Source organism: Symphodus melops, assembly GCF_947650265.1.
Source record: "Symphodus melops genome assembly, chromosome: 16".
Lineage (NCBI taxonomy): Eukaryota > Metazoa > Chordata > Actinopteri > Labriformes > Labridae > Symphodus > Symphodus melops.
Window position 1 is genome coordinate 19,797,939 of NC_136706.1, and position 12,866 is coordinate 19,810,804.

The 12,866-nt window shown below is 40.4% G+C and overlaps 1 protein-coding gene across 1 annotated transcript in view; it reads left to right on the top strand.

The window, feature by feature from the left end:
- Positions 1-12,866, top strand: part of npr2 (natriuretic peptide receptor 2) — a 61,622-nt gene that overhangs the window by 34,706 nt on the left and 14,050 nt on the right. Inside the window, 5 exon segments of the mRNA XM_079364723.1 lie at positions 1,349-1,453; positions 2,119-2,190; positions 2,982-3,141; positions 3,262-3,417; positions 7,639-7,807. Of these exon segments, the coding sequence (XP_079220849.1) occupies positions 1,349-1,453; positions 2,119-2,190; positions 2,982-3,141; positions 3,262-3,417; positions 7,639-7,807 (662 nt within the window).

The window sequence follows — 12,866 nt, forward strand, 5'->3', positions numbered from 1 at the left end:
TGTTGATGAAAAGGTCCCTTTGGCTGGGAAATATTTACGAGCAGGCGATCAGTAAGCTGAAGGAGAGAAAAAAAATGGTTCTGTGATGGAAACACAGTGTGGCACAGAAAAACCCTTAACTCGGAAATTACATGGGTGCACATAACCAAGATGGATGCTGATGAGGGAAGATTATCAGGCATTCTTCGACTTCCCCAGTGCTCTTTTGCTGGAATTCTCTCCGTCTCGGCTCTGTGTTTTTAGGACCTATTTTTCAGGCTAGTTCGGAAGAGGGCAGTTCTTGGATGTCTCTGTGGCCTCTCGGTCAGTCGGCGTGCACACATGGGAGAGGGGCTGCTGTCTGAGCTGGCAGCTTCTGGGATGCCCCGGGGGCTTGATCGACTGTCAAACCTCAGCTCATGAAAAAGGCATCCAGATGGGGGGAAAAGACGAGGCCTGCCAGTGGAAACTTAACCACTTGTCCTCCAGCACCTCCTCCCCCCCTGTTCCCCCCATCCTACCCCGATACACACCAGAGTGCAGCAGGGGAAATTATATAGGCCAAAGGGTATGCTAACATCCCTAGAGCCGTGAAACAGGAGCGACTGACTCCTTGTGTGATGGTGTGAGAGCGGCTGTCACTCACTGTGCTCAAAGAAGAAAAGTACACTGTTAAAATTACCAACACAGTTTCGTGATGTTTCATGCTGGCTGTAGAAAGATTTTCTTCTCTTTTAGGTGCTCCTTCTGTCAGCACTCAGATTCCTAATAACGGCAGAAGGAGGACATCTATGGAGCTCGTTTCTATAAAAGAACATAACCAGGCTTTTTCACACTTTCTTAAAAAAAAAAAAGGCCAGAAAATGTTCTCCAACTTTCCTCTAAATCAATAAACCTTAAACATGGCTGTTTCCATACCTCCGATATTCAAAGTGATTCATGTTTTGGAAGACGTGCCGTATCGTAAAATCAGAGTGTGATTATTTTCCATGTAGTGCAGTTTTACACGTCCTGCCCGCTTCGCACTACTCCTGCACCTACATCCTCTCAACACCTCGACGTTTTTTTCACCATCCTCAGCACACAGGCTCATTCATAACCTCCAAGGGCAATTTATGCACATGCACATGTTTCAACCGGGTGCCCTGAGCAGGAATGCGTCTCAACACGTAGAGAACGGCAGCAGTGCCAACTAGCCGACTGCAAATAGACTGCTTTGATGAACTTCTGGCAGGGTAATTCTTAAAAAACATTGTACTGTGTATATAAATTAATCATCAGTTCCTCTGTTTCCATGGGGTTTGAAAATGTGATGTTTGGAAAGAGTTGCGCTCACAGTTGCTGTGTGTTTGTGCGGTTTTATTTTCAGATGAGAGATGTGCAGTTCAACCATCTAACCAGGTTCATCGGGGCCTGCATTGACCCTCCAAACATCTGCATCGTGACAGAGTACTGCCCCAGAGGCAGCCTGCAGGTATTATCTGCTTCTCTGACTTATATTCTCCTCCTTTTAAATGTTTTGTTTGTCCCTTTGCTTGAATGGCAGAGTCAGAGAGCAGAAGCCTGTTTTTACATTAACCTTGTAAGGTGGGAAAGTTTCTCTTTAAGACGTGTGCAAGGACAAGAGTTTGGGATTTCAAAACTAGTAAATACTAAGAAAACACCCCGAAACTTGTACAGGTGTTTCTGTGTTAACTTAACGGCGCACTGAGATTAGAATTTCTCAGATATTTAGTCTACAGTTTTCACTGAACATATGTTTGACTTCTTACACTCAAGCTTTTGGATTGTTTGTTGGATGTTTTAAGTGAACTTGTGTTTGGCCTGCACTCTTTGTCCTGAAACACCAACAGCCTCTTAAAATGCCAAACTCAGCTGTGGACTTTCATCTGTCACACTCGTAGAAAAGAGACTGCTGGATGTTGGAGCATGGTTCAGTCTTTGGCCAGCTAGATACAAATCCTGAGGATGTGAAATGACTAAATGTTATCTGGATTGTTCTGTTTTAATCTTAAAATAAACATTTTGTCCATCTTGCCTCTTGGAAGGTTTAAATATAAAGCAGAACTGCATTTTTTTCCCTGGTCTTTGAAAGTTTCCTGTTCCATTTTTTTATCTGTTTTTTTTTTTTTTTGTCAGGATATTTTGGAGAACGAGAGCATCAATCTGGACTGGATGTTCCGCTACTCTCTGATCAATGACATCGTGAAGGTAGGTGGAAGTCAGACTGAAGGCACTGTAAAGTCGAGAAATATTGACTGACACGATCTTTTGACGTAAATGTTGTCAAATAAAGAAGCTTTACACACTTACATTTGATGCATTGTGTGCCTGATAGCTACACACCAAATGTTGAGGTTACCATGGTTTCTCCTGGAGAGTTTGTGAAAGAGGGAGTGAGGCAGAGAAAGAGAGCAAGACAGACTAACAAGCACAAAAATGTATTTTTGGCACAGTGCATTGGTTGAAACTACAGTAAATATTGCTGTTATATCGGGTAAAGTAGGACAGAAACATAATCATAAAATTTGCTAAAATTTCCATCTAGCTTAATCAAAACTAATCATGGACTCAATTTATAAGATTATTTTAAATCTGTCCTCACAAAGAGGCTTTTTGTCGGGAGCGTGGCCTCTTGGATACATTTGATACTGAGCTGCACGCTGGCGGAGAGCTCCAGATTAGTTTCTCCTCACAGATAGCAGCGCTCTGCAGAGTTGAGGCGCTGGTGAAGCTTTGAGGGATGTTTGACTCACCGTTTCCACTAAACATTAAACATAAGTACATTCAGTCCCCTCACCAAAGGATTTAACAGTAATTTCACAGACATTCCCCTCTGTCTGTGCCGTCCTTGAAACACAGCTTCTTTTCAAAACCTTTAGCATACATCAACTTGTCAAAGCGGATTACTTCCACATGTCTGGAGCTATGTGTTTCTTTCTGTATTATTTGCTCTTCAGTGAAAGAAAAAAAAATTAATGCTTGATTTAACACTCCACCAGGGAATGAACTATCTCCACAACAGCTACATCGGATGCCATGGAAATCTGAAGTCATCTAATTGCGTGGTGGACAGTCGATTTGTTTTGAAAATTACGGATTATGGTTTGGCCAGTTTCCGTACGTCCTGCGAAAACGACGACACGCATGCACTCTATGCAAGTAGGTCTTAATATTCTGATGGACAAAACCTGGGCTCCTATTGTGTGTCTGACATTTTCTGATCGTTTTTGACTCTGTCTGTCTGTCTGTTTTTTTTGTTTTTTTTTGTTTTTTCTTCAGAAAAGCTCTGGACAGCTCCTGAGCTGCTCATATACGATCGCCATCCTCCCCAAGGTACTCAGAAGGGTGATGTGTACAGTTTTGGCATCATTCTGCAGGAAATAGCCCTGAGGAATGGACCTTTCTATGTGGAGGGCATGGACCTCAGCCCTAAAGGTAAACACAACTATCTTTTATAGGCCTGGGAAAGGTCAGCTGGACGCTTTAAATCAGCAAGCATTCAGCAAGCTGCTCTCACTCATAGCACAAAACCTGTGAAGAAGATCAAATCAAAAGGAAAAAATCAGTACAAAGTCTCTTAACTGTATCAAGCTTCTTCATAAGAAACACTTCCCAAGACTCCTTCTAGAAAAGACTGATGTTCACATAATAGGATCTTCATTCAGTCGCTTTCAGTGCATGTCAAAATGGACCTTTTGTAAGGTCAGGTGACTCTGACCTACTACTTGCATGTCCCTGCAGCTATGAACACAAACAAAGAACACATGTTGGCCAGATGTCGGAGCCGGATGGAGTTACAGCAACCTACACATCCAATATCTTGGACATGACAACGGGATTGCTCCCAATAAACAAACTCAGAAAACAGTAACAAATGAAAATGCAACAAGTGTCAAACAAAAATGTAAAAAAGATGGCTCGTCAATGGTTATGCTAAATGTCCGGTGCTAGTTTGAGGATTTATTTTGTGTTGCTTTAATAAGGGTGCAGGGATCTACTAAATGTCTGTTCTTGTATGATTTTAAACTTAATCCCTTTGAACACATCCTCCCTGATCTAACAAAACACACAAGGTTCTTTCTTTTCAACAGCCATAATGCAACTGCAGCAATAGCTTTTTGGGATTTTTACAGCTGTGCTGCATTTGACACATTTTTTAACTCAGTTTTGTAGTTGCACCAATCACGGAGGTCTGACTACAAATAATCCCAAAACACTTCCAAGTCCTAAATCCAGACTCTATAATTAGAGGTTATGAGAGCAGTTTTTGATAACTTTAGTCCTCAACCACCAAACTAGCTGGAACGGCTGCATCTTAATCCTTTGGGAGCAGAAGTGCCCAATAATGACATCATCCATCAGCCTATTCAAAGGGTTTGTTTTTGCCCCTGAAAGACTCAGAATATGATTATAAATGTCTGACAACATTATGGATACGATCCCTTCCTTTGGTTTAACCACAAACAATTGGAACATATCTTTTTTTTTTTTCAAAGCCACCAAAGTCCTTTGGCCAAAACAGTGATTCTTACCCTGCAGATCTTTTGCTGCCTTTACTGCTTTGATAGATTGTATTTTTGTCTGACTTTGGTGTTTAAATAGTAAGTTTGGATCCAACACAATATTTTTGTTACACAGAAAAAAAACAACCATGAAACAAACAGAGGCAGTGAGAGACCAGCTACTTCAGTGTTCTACGATGTATAATTACTGTTTGTGTCAGTGGTGGCCTTGAAGAGAGCAGTGTGATGGCTATTTCTGTTGTGAAGAAAAAGCTATCTGTCTGTCTCAGTAGGGATCTGTTGTGAAGTTTTCAGGCAGTTTAATAACATTTTGAGACGGTCAGTCCCAAAAAATAGCGCTGAACTAACTTTGACCGAAAGGTTACATTGAGAGAAAAATGTATTGCTGCCTGAAGTGATCTACTGAAGGTACATGTACCTATGTGTCCCCTATACACTGTATATTGGTATATTTAAAGGGCCAGGGTTTCCTCTTTTAGGTAGATTGCAAAACGATGTCGATCTTCAGAGAATAAAACAATCGAAGCAGAGAAAGAGAAACAAAGCTGATACTGTACGTATGTACAGAAACAACCCTGTCACTATGAATGATGGTGCAGGTCTGAGATTGAAAACACTCTGCTACTTATGGGAAACACTACTTCCTGCATTGACACAGACGTAAATCACGTGCAACAGATCAATCATGAGTGTAATTCATCAGGTTTCTGTGAAGGCTGGAGGGGAAAGTAGACCTCTGCCTACCAACACCTTAAAGGATAGATTCACAATTTTGTCAATTTAAAATAATCCTCACATGTCCTTTAAAACCTAAGTCACTTTAATGATCCTCCTCTCTGTGACTTTAAAAAGATTTCCCTCCTAAAGCTACTCCACAGTGAGTTACGGGGGACTAAATCCACAACACGATTGCTGCAGATTATTTTAATTAATTACAAAGGTCAACTAAAGCCTTGGAAGTCTGAGTGAGACCTTAAAACAGGAGTCTTCTGCAGTTATAGTGTGGTTAGAGCAAAATGTCCTCTTTTTGTCAGGATCCCTCTTCTGCAGCTCAAACAGTCATGGGTTACACAAAGATATTTGGAACTGAAGACCTTAAAGGAAATCCATTATAGGGCTTTTTCACATGCACAAAATTAATGATATTTTTGTTGGAGCAATTCTCCTGAAATGATCTGCATATTTTCAGAAGAGCCTGAGTGAAAACAGTTTAAGACTTCTGCCGCGTCCTTTATTCACCACGTATTGGCACCTGAGACCCCGCCACTGTCCGACAACTGTGAGGTTTATGTGTGAAAGAGCAACTTAAGAAGATTTCAGGAGCAGGTCATTCTGAACTGTTTATACATTTTCAGGAGGGCTTGTGTGGAAAGGACTATGCACACTAGCTCTACATACTTATACAATATCAGACATACTAGTTAAATTCTTCCCTCCTTAGCTGAAGCTTTTTCTCTCACTTGAAAAACTCAAACACATTGTTGTTATCTTCCTCAGTTAACTAAGACTTTCCTGATCCTAATCAGTGCTGACTCTTTGGCTCTTCCGCTTCCTGCACACATGTTGTGGTTTGACCGGTTTCTTCACTGGCACCGACATTTACCCCCACCGCTGCTCCTGCTCAGTGGCAGCAGGAACAAAAAAACTTCACTTCCAACGCAATTTAAAGATCAGGAGTTCAACGAGGAGACATGAAGTGGACGTGTGAAAACCTCCTGGGTGCCTCCTTCATGTGATTACCTTCATTAGCCTTTTATTCACAGTCACGCTGACAGGTGATTGTACAAGTGCCTAATACTATCCATTAACAGGCGGAGAGCTGCGACAGCTGCCACACTGTTCTTCAGTGTCTGATTGTGTTGAATATAGAGCTAAATCAGTCGTTCACAGCAGAGTCTTTTAATTGCTTTAATTGGCTTTTAAATGATGCATGATTAGAATAACAGAGTGGATGCAGAGGAATCATTTGGAAAGAATGTTTCATACATTTTCATCTCTGAAAATGGTGCGATTAACGAACAAATGAGGGGAAATAAGCTGCAGGAGTCGATCTTCAGTGATGAATATGCTAGCACTCGTTCAGCGGGAAAAGCAGATAAAATACACATTAATGAATATTCCTGCTAATTTTATTTTAGATGTGAGAGTTTACTCTGTTCAGCAGTCACCGAGTGCAACAACACGGCATGTTGTAAAAGAAAAAGAAAGTTCAGCTGAGTTCCTTGGGTAAACATTAGAAACATTAATGGGTCATGTAGGGAGTGTGAAGTTAGATCGGATTGAGTTTTTTCAGCAGCAGAAGTTGTGTAAAAGTAGAAATTGAATTGTAGTTTTGGATTACATAAGAAGAACTATCAGTAAAAAAAAAACAGAAGAAGAATTAAAGCATAACATGGATTTAATTGGACATTTGAGGCCTGCATGATATGAGAAAAATACATTATGTAGGATAGCATTGTTTAATACTGTGATAAACAAACCAAATGTAAAGAAGTCATGAATACCTCACAGTTTATATTTCTGTCTGCTATTCTGATGTTCCACGTGTTTCTGACATTTATCCTCATGTGACTGCAGCCTCCACCGTACAGCTAAAACTTAAACATGCTGAGCGACAAAAGATTGTTTTTAGCTGAAATGTGTTTTGTTTATTGCAATAAAATGTAGACCTTTACGATGTGTTTATTGAATATACTTTTATTGTGCCAGTGAGGAAATGGAGATTAACTGTGCATACATTAACAGTACGGGCTCTGCAAAGTTCTCCTTCAGAATCGACAACTTCGTCGATGAAGAATGTTAAACTCTAGTAGTTTATTTACTTGTTAGACAGTCTCATTTTGAGAACGTTGCGTCTTTGTGACCTAAAACTCGAAGCTGGTCGGATTTATTGCATAAATCTTAAAGAGCGTTTTGGGGTTTTTTTGTGTAAAGTTTAATACAATTGACGGCCCCTAAAAAAGATTTCCCCCGGAGCGATGTAAAAGGTGTTTGAATGATTTAGTCCACTTTTTTGGACACATTGTGCATGGCCGTAATTGCAGAGAAAATCACGTCACGCCTAATAGAGTGAATTATGAAATGTGTCTGAATAGGCTTTGGACTCACATAGACTCTGTGTTCTCTACTGCAGAGATCGTACAGAAGGTGAGGAACGGTCAGAAGCCGTACTTTCGTCCAACCACAGACAACAAATGTCACTCGGAGGAGCTGACCATCCTGATGGAGGGCTGCTGGGCCGAGGATCCCGCGGAGAGGCCAGACTTCGGCCACATCAAGATCTATGTGGCCAAACTCAACAAGTGAGTCGCAAAATTCTCTTTACTCGCTGTCAGTGTGGCGTCGTTTTCTGAGTTTACAAAGACGACATTAGACACTGAGAAGGCAGATGCTCGATGCATTAAGCCAAAGCTTTCTGCATGGTTAAATACTGAAGAATAGAAGAGGCCAGGTATAAACATTCGTCAAAGGTAGAATCATTTTAGTGGATTCTGAACTTGTCATTGAAAGGAGATATTATTTTTGACCTCAGTTTTTTGTCTTCAGCCCGTTTACTGAAAATCTTCCCTTTTTCATCATTTTGACTTTATTTTGAACATTTAGAAATAACTTTAACAAACTCATTAGAGATAACTCATTAAATGTGTGTTTTCTTTGATTTTGTATTTGTTATCATACATTTCATGGACAATGGACAGACTCTATGCTTTCCTACATGAGTGTCAGCCCTGCCAAACTCAACATGTGAACACAGTGTTGAGAGCCTGCTGAGCACCGTCTCTGTTGATATGATTAAGAGATTCAAAAAGGCAACAAGCAGAGAGAATCATGTTTTGGAAATCATTACGACAATTTCAGATAAAAGGCTGTTTGTAATGCCTGACAGGAAGTACTCTTTGCTGCTTTTCCATCCCTGATTGTGTATATTAATGTGTGTGTGTGTGTGTGTGTGTGTGTGTGTGTGTGTGTGTGTGTGTGTGTGTGTGTGTGTGTGTGTGTGTGTGTGTGTGTGTGTGTGTGTGTGTGTGTGTGTGTGTGTGTGTGTGTGTGTGTGTGTGTGTGTGTGTGTGTGTGTGTGTGTGTGTGTGTGTGTGTGTGTGTGTGTGTGTGTGTGTGTGTGTGTCTAAGAAAGGGGAGTGTGTGAGTAGACATATCTGCTGTTGTTTTCAGTGATCTCATGAATCATTCATGTGCATATTTTGAGTCTGAGTTTTTTGTCAGAGTCGGCTCGTAAGTTGTCCCTGGTGTATGGCAGCTCTGTCAGAAAGAGTTAGTGTAAAAAGCAGTGCTGATTCAGTGTGACACTGGAGCGCACACACTTACACACACGGAAATTCACACTTAATAGTTGTTTGGGAAACATAAACCCTAAAGTGAAAACTCGATGAACCAACCTTAAATAATGCTTTTTGTATTTAGTTGATAACGTTGTGATTGGTCTTGTTGGTATTATTTTATGTTGAGTGAGGAAAAAAAGGTGAAATAAACAGCTTAAAAAAGCAATATATAGAAAGTGAATATGGAAAATTAAATCAGCATGGACAGCGTGGACATAGCTGCCGTGTGCAGGAGTGAATGCAGTGTCAAGCAGCCAGAGGTTGCAGCCGTGTTGTGCCTGCCAGGTGCAGTCAGCCTGTCCTGTGAGTTTTGACATGCAGATCAAAACACAGGATACGGTTCATTACGCTGAATGGCAACTTGGATCTTTAAGCCTCCAACATGGTCATATTTTGTGGTATCTGGTTTATCTTAAGACAGAGTTATAATCTTGTCTGTGCTGCCTCTGGCAAACTCACTGATCCGCAGTTCAGTGCTGATTTTTATCTGCACAGATGTGTCTCATACAATCAGGCCATGGCTGTTATGTGTGCATTCTTTTATTCACTTTGTGATATTGAGCAATAAAGGGGAGCTTTACCTCATCAGGCTGCTGAATGGGACACTCTTTCAATCAATACCCAAAGTCATCATGTTGACATTCGTTCATTCACTCTAATAGAGAGAGGCAATCAGTGTGAGCACGATGTTTGCAGAGGAAGTGGCTCTGCTGGATGTGTGTTATTGAAAAGGAGATAATCACTGACACTTTCTTCACCTCGTATAATGTCGACCTTACATTGGTATTTCTACTGGAACAGGAATCTAACAGGAAGATGCTCAAGCAGTGATAACATCTCCTTGACCACTCAGACGCATCATTACGTTGATTAGGTGACAAACCTAATTATGACCTTTTAGCTCTTGAACATAAATCTGTCCTCAGCCACTTACGATCACAAACTGTCAGCGCTGACTTCATTCACATGTGACGCCTCCAGTCGGTTATCATGCCGACTGTATAAGAAGAGCATGCTGTGGACTTTATTAGAAGCAGTGATGGTTCAAGTGGTTTTGATGCTGTGGGCTGGTGCAGCAGCTAAGGGAATATGTAGAGAAGAAGAGTCATCATTTGTCCTGGCTGTATATTATCATCCACATTGTACAGCTATTTCAGGAGATAAATTCATACATTTTCAAATAATACAACAGATTTGACTTCTTCTGCTTCATAGCTTGAACTGCGTCATGGTCAACATATTAGCTTCTTCAAACAAGCCCGATTAGCTGAAATAGTTGACATTAAACACAACATATCCACTGATGATGTACGGAGGCAAGGTAAACTGGTGCGCATGATGACTACAGTGTCTGATTGTGGGTTTATTTATTTATTTTAATTATTATTTATTTATTGAAATAGGCACAGTGGACATTAATGAACATAAACATAAATATGCCATATTATAGCTGTAGGCTCATTTCTATCTGAAGTCCCTTGGCAGGTTGGTGGTAAACAACTGACCTCGGACTTTTAATACCTTTTTGATATTTGACTTTCCCTTCATTTGACGACACAGAACTTCGGCTGCCCGGCAGAACTAAGAATCATGACCACTTCCCTCCTGTTTTAACATCTTTACACTGACCTCCTGCATTTGATTTTAAGATTCTACTGATGACTTTAAAGTCTGTCAATGGAGGGACCACATTGCGACTACATTGTCGACCTGTTTTCAGAATGAAGAATAAAGGGGGATAGAGGATCTGCAGGTCGGGACAAGGAGCTGTTAAAAATGCTCTCTATATTAAATCCCTTCTGAAGACATACTTTATTTAACCAGTGAGCCTCTTTGTTCCTGATTTTAGCAAAATTTACATTTTATTTCACGTATCTAAAAGAATTCCTTTAAAAGAATTTTATCTCCAATATATATATTTTTTCTCTTAATCTTTGCAGTGATGATTTTTTTTGCCTGCCTGTTTTTGTTTTGCTGCCTATAATTATTGTTTAATTTCTTTGAAAATTTCCTGGATTTCCTGTCATGCAGCAAAGTGTTTCTATTTATTTTAGTTAGTTTCTTCTCTTTTATTGTATTTTCGACCAAAGTATCAGCAGGATCAAAGATATTTGTCCATGAATGGCTGTTGTTCAATGCCTCATGCTCTTTTTTTGTATTATGTTATTATTGGATGTAGCCCTGAGATAAGATATCTGTTCATTGAGCAAGCCTGCTTCACAGACACAGTAGACTGCCCAGAACTAGCCAATCAGAATCGAGTATTTGATGTACTGTAAGTTGTGTAATCGTTTTATTCACTGCACAGTTTCAACTTTTTAATCAGTGCTTCTAACTTAGATTTTTTTTTAACCATTCAAAGTGTGCTTGAAAAAAGTAATCCATCACAGAGAGGATTTCATCGCCTTTATACTTTTCAGTATGAGCATGAAACCTCCTCGTTGGTGAGTTCAAGGTCTCTCTGACGTCACAGACAGTTACATTCATGAGCTACATGGTTATGAAACCAGACCAACAAGACAGCTGCTTTTCTTTGTACAGTTGTACCGCTGAGCCTTGAACCGTGAGGAACAAAACAATATTCCCACCGAGATGTAAGAAGAAGGATCTGTGAATCTGTCCCTATGATAAGAACAAAATACAAGAAAACACAACCCAAAGCCACCAATCCTTACAGATAGAACCAACGTTTCAGCTGTTAAAAAATGTAAATAAACAAATGTGTTGATTTTGCGTTGTGCCAATCTCTTGGAAGCTCGGTGTGTTTTTCTCCCTGCTCCACTTCTCCTCTGTTCACGGTAAGTCAGGATGAGCCTGGTGATGTATGGCTTTCCATTTAAAGAGGCTCGGAGTCAAGAGCTCTACATGATTGACATCCTCAGAAGCACTCAAGGATGTTCTTGACAGCCACTTGAAAAAGCCCCTCCTCATGTGTGTGAAGCCTTTCACCACAGTGGCCTGCACTCTAATGCACTGTTTGTCCGTTATTTTCATTAGGTAAATGTATGTTGTTGACATGGCCTGATGAATGGGCTGTTATTTTTGGTGTGTGCATGAGCTCTGGCTTGAAGGGCACTGCTGTGAATATCTGACCAGCCTCGGTGAACGTGCAAGTCTCTCAATGTTTGTCATCTCAACATACACGGCGAAATAAAAAGTTTATTGTTTTAATCATCTCAGCATGCTTTAAATATTCTTTTTATTTGGCTGTCTTCTCTGAAACGACTGGTACAAATCTGTCATGCACGTGATACGAAACAGGAAAATGTAACTTTGAGAGGCATGTTTAGCCGCTTTGTAAACACTTGAAGGGTGCATACCTCCAGGAAGACTGCCCGGTCCTCCGCATGTGTCTTGTAAATAGTCGAGAATGTCTTTAATTATTAATCAGCGTCTGGATCCGGCATCAAAGCACACAATGACAGACAACCCGGCAGACTGGACGATGGCATGACAGCTATGTTTTCTTTAAACTGTCCTGTCAAGCTTTTTCCAATGACTCAGACTCGTGATTTTAAAGATATTCAAATAATCTTTCATAACGTTTCTGCAGGATATCCTCAGGTGAATTCTACCAAAGTTTGCAGGATCACTCAGGTTTCCAAACTCCGTGTGTAGTCTTTGTTTGGTTGACACTGCTCTAAGTGTTCCAGTCTTTAAGACGTTTGTTTCAGTCAGTGATTTTCTAAATATTTTGTATGAAGTTCCCTGGAAAAAAGCTTCAGGGAACAGGCTGAAAATTCACAGAAGATAATTTGAGTAAATCGTCTCATCTGACTCACCAGCAGCATTAGAAATAACTAGATAGAAACTGGTTGACTTTTGTAGGTCCTATAGAGTCATACGTTTTCATTACAGTCTATTTCATATGCAGCTTAAAACGCCTCACAGGAGTTTCAACCTCATCAAAAAACTGTCCCCATTTCCCCGAGTCATACCAAATTACACAAGTATAAATCCTCCATCAGAAGCCTAGCTATGAATTGAGTTGAATAATGACAACAACATAACAAGAAATCTCTTT